This window comes from Debaryomyces fabryi, assembly GCF_001447935.2.
Source record: "Debaryomyces fabryi strain CBS 789 chromosome Unknown contig00114, whole genome shotgun sequence".
In the NCBI taxonomy this organism is placed as follows: Eukaryota; Fungi; Ascomycota; class Pichiomycetes; order Serinales; family Debaryomycetaceae; genus Debaryomyces; species Debaryomyces fabryi.
In genome coordinates, this window is record NW_015385540.1 from 27,638 (window position 1) to 34,839 (window position 7,202).

Consider the following 7,202-nt stretch of genomic DNA (forward strand, 5'->3'; position numbering starts at 1 on the left):
GTAGTTACACTAGAACGAATTTAGTAAACATCAAAAATTAGTTAGTTGGAATTTGTTGGAACTATACGTCAAGTCAGTTTCTAGGAAACACTGACAGAAATGGTTACGAGACAAGATAAATTTTAAGCTTGTTCAAATGGTGTAATTTGGAATGATTACTAAAAAATTTTGAGGCTGAAAAAACGAAATTAATGGATTTAGAACCTCTTCCTCTTTGTGGCTAAAAACAAACACGCTACTTTTTGCATTTAGGATGGTATTTTCAATATCATTTTGGCATACTCTGGAAAGCTTGATGACGCATTGGTTTTGCTCGACAAATTCACACATGCTATTAAAATTATAATCATAATATTTAAATCCGATTGCCGTGTATCGTTGCTGTTAGATTGTGGTTTTTCGTAAATTAAAGATTTAGTCGCCCTGCAATGATTATCAGACAAAGCGTACTTACGTAATATACATAGAATTGATTTATGTACCTAGTTATGCAATATATGTCTCTTTGTCAAGTGGAGACCAAGGGAAAATAAAAGTTGTCATTTCTAGGCAATTATTACCAGTCAGAATTAGTTATTCTCCATGACATCTTATTTTTAATTTGTGAAAGCAAATTTTACTTTGAGGAATATGAAAAACATTTCCACTCCGTATACCTCTCTCTTTAATTTTAGCGACAGGCCGTGCAATGCGCCAAAACATTTGAATTTTTTTTAAAGGCGGGTAAAACATGCATAATCTGATAAAAATGACTTTTAAAGTTCACAACGATAGATCTTATGTAATCTTTGCAGATTATCTGATCAATCTATTTCTACAGTTTAAGAATTCATAAATAAGTTCTTGTTCTACATTGTATAATGATTATAAGTGTTCTCAGATATTTTTATAAAAAAGATATGAGCTTTCATTTTCATGGTTGTATAAGCTATTATATTCTACTTCATAATTCATAATTTTTATATTCTTATCATAAGATTGATTACTTTTCCTAACTCTTATTACACTCTAGGGTTCACAATAATACATTAAGTTTTTTTTTGAATTGTATATTGCCATGCCAAGATTTAAATATGAAAGACTCTACTTTTTATGTTAATCCTGTATTTGACCTGCAGATATCATATGTTGTATCAAGAAAAATTGAGTGCGGAAATCTTAGATCTGTTACGAAGCATATCAGATTAATCTTAGCTCTTACAAAAGGTGCCTTTACATAACATCACAATTTTCATTGATCTTCAAGTATAACATTTTTGAAATGTAATACATAATTGAATATAAATAAGACAAAATAATTATATATTCGAATTTGAGTCAAAATTAAGTAATTTATTAATTCATTTCAAAATGGTTGAAGATTACGACTCTAAGAAAATAGGTATAAACGAAGAAAACACATTACGAAATAAAGAAGATAGAGATTTGATAGAAGACGACCAATACGAAAAGTCATCAGGAATTCAAACTCAAAATGAACCACATGTTCGTCCAATGAGAGGTGTTCAGCTTATAGAGAATGTTAAAGCAGCAATGGATGATTCAAGAAGAGGTAAGATTGTGAAAGCAATTTACGGAACCTCTATTCTTATCTGTGCTTGGGCTGCTTCTCTAGACTCTTCCACTACTTACAGTTTACAGCCTCTAGCAACATCTTCTTTTGGAGCTCATTCAAGTTTGGCTACTATAAATATTGCTAATGGAATCATCGGTGCGGTAAGTAACCCTATATTAGCAAAGTTTTCTGACTTGATTTCTAGAACTTTTATTTATATCATTTCAGTATTTTTTTACACTATTGGCTATATTATCGCAGCTTCAAGTCAAACAGCTACCGCCTTCATTGTTGGGTTAGGGTTAGCTACTGTTGGTAAAACTGGTGTGAATTTTGTAAATTCCCTTATCGTCATAGATTTTACACCTTTAAAATGGAGGGGATTTGTCACTTCAATTTTGGCAGCACCTTTCATAATTAATTGTTGGTTCGCCGGTTTGATCGTTGGCGATTTGCAAGTGTCTAACTGGAAATGGGGTTACGGGATGTTTGCTATAATTATTCCAGTTGTTTTGTCACCAGCAATAATGGTTATGACTTATTTTGATAAAAAAGTCACTCCTACTGATAGTTTTTCGTCTGGTAAGGCTGACACAAAGAAAGAGACACTTCACAATATTCTTTCAGTTATCAAGCTAGGATTAATAGAAGTAGATGCATTTGGTTTGTTGTTATTAGGTTTCGGATTTGCGCTACTATTATTACCTTTTTCTCTTGCTGGCTCAGCTGATGATGGCTGGAAAAACCCTAGTTTAATTGCAATGATGATTGTGGGTGGTTTGTTGATAATAGTATTTTTTACATACGAAATTTATTATGCACCGTTTCCTGCAATGCCAAAAAGAATTTTGAATGTAACACTGGTTATGTCCATTATAATTGATTTTTTCTATTATTTTGCTGGGTATATCGGATTGCTTTATTTTTCATCCTATGTTTTCGTTGTCAAAGATTGGAGTTATAAAAACTGGACGTATTTTAACAATGCTCTTACACTTGCTTTGTGTATATTTGGTGTCATTGCAGGAGTTTTATTTAGGATCACTCGTAGGTATAAAATATGGCAATTAGTAGGGCTTGGAATGAGAATTATTTCTTATGGAATATTAATACAAGGTAAAGGCTCCACTATAGTAACTGGAGCATTGATTGCGCATCCCATATTAGCAGGTGGTGGTGGTGGTTTTTCTGTTGTTGCATCCGGTGTTGCTCTTCAAGCATCTGTAGAACATTCGCAGGTTGCCTTGGCCATCGCTATGTTGAACCTTTGGACTAGTATTGGTGGTGCAATTGGAGAAGCAGTTACTGGTGCTATATGGAATGCTAAAATGCCTGGTAGTTTGAGAAAACACTTATCCTCATCTGTAACTGATGCACAAGTCGCAGAATTGTTTGGAGATATTACATTACTTCATGAATACCCTATCGAGAGTGAAGTTAGACAAGGTGCAATTGCCGCTTATCAAGAGGTAAATTACTATTTCTTTTGTACTGCGCTAGGTTTGTCTTTTGTTCCATTTATTTGTGCCTTCTTTCAGACGAACTATTTCCTTAACGATCAACAGAATGCAGTTGATCAGGACTTAATTGATGAAAAAGAAAGAACAAGAGATGCATCCAAGAATTGGAAAGATAAAATTGCAAGACTCCTTTGAAGGGACGTCTTCATATAGGATTCTATTTCAACGATGTGCTAAGTTATATCTATATTGTATGCCCCCTTGTATCTAAAAATTCAATAAATAAGGGATAGTAAATTATTGAGAATTCAATTCTCAATTGTGTGATCAAAATGGCTATATCAAGCATGGTGGGTATTAATTATGGAAGCCTTCTTGAAGAACCATAAAGCAGGTAAATGGTTTGTATATCTATACTATGTCAATTATGGTAGATGACAAAGGTTGTTAAATAAGATTCAAAGTCTTTTTTTAGCTTAATATACTAGTTGATACAAACTATTGTATGAATGAAGCTGGAATTTTTCTATTGAATATAGATCTAAAAATATCGCCGTTTGATTGCACGAAAAACTTAATAAACTTTTTTGTATTCTTTGGATTCTATCAAATATACAAAATTTGAACAGATGTAGCACATTTTCTTATTTGGTGAATTATATTCTTCCTGTTGCACTTGAAAATTCTGAGCCTGTGTATAGTAGAGCAGATTTATTAAAATTCAAACCTTATAAGGTCAGATATGTGCTGAACACATAGAAGTTATATGGAGATTATTTAATCAATAACTCTGGAGACACATGAATTTGTCCATCAAAAAATTTTTTTTACATCTGAAAGAAGAAGACTGATAAGAAGCTCTATTGGGATTTTGTTTGTTTCATTACAACAAACATTTTGGGAACTATATTTTTTTATTGATTTGCTAGAGTTCCCAAGAAAAATAGACAAAAAACATAAAAAACATAAATAGAATAGCTGTTAGATTGTAAATTATGTGTAGGAATAAAAGCAAATAGCACGTTATAAAATAATTTGATTCAAGTCTTGAGCTGCATCATGTTGAATATTTCGCGCTGGCTGCCAATCGTTGACCATCAAAAATTATAGTTAATTGAGCAGAATAAGGAACCAAATTTTGTATAGCCTACACTGATACGATCAGTAGAGGAATTATCAGTAAAGAAATTTAAAGAGTGGTATAATTAATTTACAATTGTCTTATCCCTTACAAGAAATGACAATATCGTATTTCATCAATGGTCAGCCTTAAAAGCAGAGTAACGTAAACCGAATGCCATGGCCGAGAACATGTAGAACGTCTACAAATAGAAATGAACACCCACTCGTTGAAGCGTGATTTAAGAGAGTTTAATGAAACTAAATTTTTACTTTATGGCATTCTTTCGTTTATTCTTATGTCAATGATAATTTATCTTATGGTTTTGAAAGAGAGTTAATATCATATTTCAAAAAACCTGTTTAAGTATCATGTTTTCTATTATATGATTTAACTCTCAAAATGGATTTTAGATAACATACATTTTAAAGAAAATAATACAAATAACTACAGAGAATAGTCATACAGTTCACTTGTTGTTATATTGAAGTTGAGCCAAGGGTGAAGTACTGTATTAATAAAATTGCGATATCTAGAACTGCGTGAAAGGAACTCATTTAGTTTGCCCGATTTTGTAGATGTGGGATTTCAACTAAAGGTCTTAGAAGGGACTTTTAACATTCAAATCTTTGGCGACCTAAATGTTTGATCTATAGAATTATTTTATAATATTCCTAAAATAATGTTTCGCTGTTCATAAATTTGAATTTCCAAAGCTTTATTATACTTTGTCTTTTTTCATAAAAAAAAGATCATCACTCTTTTATTGCGTATTCCGTTACTTAAAATTAACATGAACCTCAAACCATTCAATAAATAGTAACTAAGTAGAAAGTTTGAATATCCCCTGAATCATAATAATCGTTGAAGATTGTAATAAATCCTGACACATATGTTCACTTACTAATGACAGTGTATTTTTAAAATTCTCGGAATTCTTGTCCAACCACGTGATGGTGTTGTCAAGTGGACTTTTATACGTATTTTCTTGTCCCCTGCATAGTGCGGCTCGTATCAGTACTCCATAAAAGAAGTATTTTTAGTAAATGATGATCTATTCAAACAGAATTACACTATTCTTTAAAACTTCTTATGAACTTATTTTTAGTTATGATATTCTATTCATAGAAGGTTGTACCTTTATCAATTTCTCCTAATGATCTTATTTTTAGTAACCTTCAAAATATAAAAGAGCAGGAATTTTTTGGATGAAATCAAACAATTTATTCTTTCATTAACAATACAATTAAATATGATTTTCAACTTTGGTTTATTAGTTTTAGTTAATATCTTATTAGCAGAGGGTGCAGAAATTTTCTCCTACCATGAACAAAAATGCGCAGGTGATCTGTCAGGAAATATCCAACTTGACGAAAATACATGTTATGGAATGACTGGAGGTAACCAACAAAGTTTTTCTGTGTCGAATGAATCAGATGATTATACTGTTTATGTCTGGTATGGAAACATGCAGTGCAATGATGCATGGAGTGAGTCATTCAATCACAATGACTGTCGTGACTTAGATAATGATGAATTCTCAGTTTTAGTTTCTAGAGGTGATGTTAAAAGTTCAATTGTGAAGCCTCAAAAACATGTGAAGATCGACAACTTCTTTTAGTGTCGGGCTATTAGGCTAATGAAGTATTGAAAAAAATAAAAAAAATCTTATATATCTATCTATGCTATGAACTATCTTTACAATATACTTTAAGAGTCTTTCCAATCAGTAGAAATAAGTTAACTTAGGATTATTTAGAAATGAGCCTTCAAGTAGTTGTAAAAAAAGTTTCATTTGCAAAGTACGCTATGCGCAAAGAATAAAACTTGAATTGTTAAAAATTATGCAGCGACTTTCTGAGACTATTCTCTGTGTCATTAATTGCGCCTTGTATTGATTGCAATGCAACATAATATTATAGCTAGAGATGTCAGCAGTGTGTATATAATACAAAAGTACCAATTTTCAATCTACTCAAAATCATAAAATTAATAGGTTAGATACAGTTCAAAGTAAAATTCAAGTTTCTTATATCCCTATTTGTCTTTCCTAGTTTTGTAGGCCAATTTTGCCAAAAACCTGTCAACAAAATCTGGACCGTCGTCACCTTCGGGGTTATTATGTTCTTCTGGTTCTATCGCATTTTGACCATCACCTAAGTAGTAATTCTTTTGAAAAAAGCAAACGATGAAGGAAATAAATAAAACCCCTAAAGCCGGCGCAAAGAGGTAATAAACAGTATCGATATACGCATCAATAGCTGCACTTCTAACTGGGCTACCCATTGGATATTTCCGTAATAATTTCAAATTTCCAAAAAAGGTTTGCACTTGTTCATCAGTTATGTTACTTGGCATATATTTTCTCAAATTCGTTGGTGTTTTGCTATTCCATATAACAGCAGCAATTGCACTTCCAATTGCACTTCCAATACTAGAAAATAGGACAAGAGTTGTTATTGCCATTGTCATGTTTTGATGGGAAACTGCTGCTTGTATCGCAGTACGTGAACTATAAACACTTAACCCTCCACCCATACCGGATAGAATTTGTGACATTACTAAAGTTCCAGTGTTTGTATTAGCATCTGTGATGCTTACTAACAAACCGGCACCGATCATTTCAATTGATATCCCAATTATCTGCAAATACTTGTAATGGCGTGTACGTCTAAGTATCAAACCAGCCACAAGACCAAAAAGACATTTTGATGCTACAACAGATTTAGTAAAATACGTCCAGTCTCTATTGTTCCAATCTTTGTAGATCAAGACAAAAGATGAAAGATAAGTTTTGCGCATAGTTGATGACATGAAATAAAAAATGTTGAATATTACTTCTGTAATGACAGTTCTGTTGAAATTCTTCTTATGAATACATGGATATGGTGCAAAATATATTTCAAATAAAACGAAAATTATTAATAGTACACCTCCAACAATAAACATTGCTATAATACTTGGATTTTTCCAACCATTTTCTGCTGTACGATATAAAGACAAGGGTAAAAGAATAAGAGCTAACGATGATCCCAAGAAAAGCAAACCGATAACGTCTATTTCTTTT

The 7,202-nt window shown here is 32.0% G+C and overlaps 3 protein-coding genes across 3 annotated transcripts; 2 read left to right on the top strand and 1 right to left on the bottom strand.

The window, feature by feature from the left end:
• Nucleotides 1-1,350: 1,350 nt before the first annotated feature.
• On the top strand, nt 1,351-3,210 carry AC631_04348 (uncharacterized protein; the record flags this gene model as incomplete). Its single annotated transcript, XM_015613177.1, has 1 exon — nt 1,351-3,210. The coding sequence occupies one exon, from the start codon at nt 1,351-1,353 to the stop codon at nt 3,208-3,210; it is 1,860 nt and encodes a 619-aa protein (XP_015466007.1).
• A 2,177-nt stretch (nt 3,211-5,387) lies between these two features.
• On the top strand, nt 5,388-5,756 carry AC631_04349 (uncharacterized protein; the record flags this gene model as incomplete). The annotated part of the gene is made up of 1 exon (XM_015613178.1): nt 5,388-5,756. The coding sequence occupies one exon, from the start codon at nt 5,388-5,390 to the stop codon at nt 5,754-5,756; it is 369 nt and encodes a 122-aa protein (XP_015466008.1).
• A 416-nt stretch (nt 5,757-6,172) lies between these two features.
• AC631_04350 (uncharacterized protein) lies at nt 6,173-6,949 on the bottom strand (the record flags this gene model as incomplete). Its single annotated transcript, XM_015613179.1, has 1 exon — nt 6,173-6,949. The coding sequence occupies one exon, from the start codon at nt 6,947-6,949 to the stop codon at nt 6,173-6,175; it is 777 nt and encodes a 258-aa protein (XP_015466009.1).
• Between the last annotated feature and the right edge of the window lie 253 nt (nt 6,950-7,202).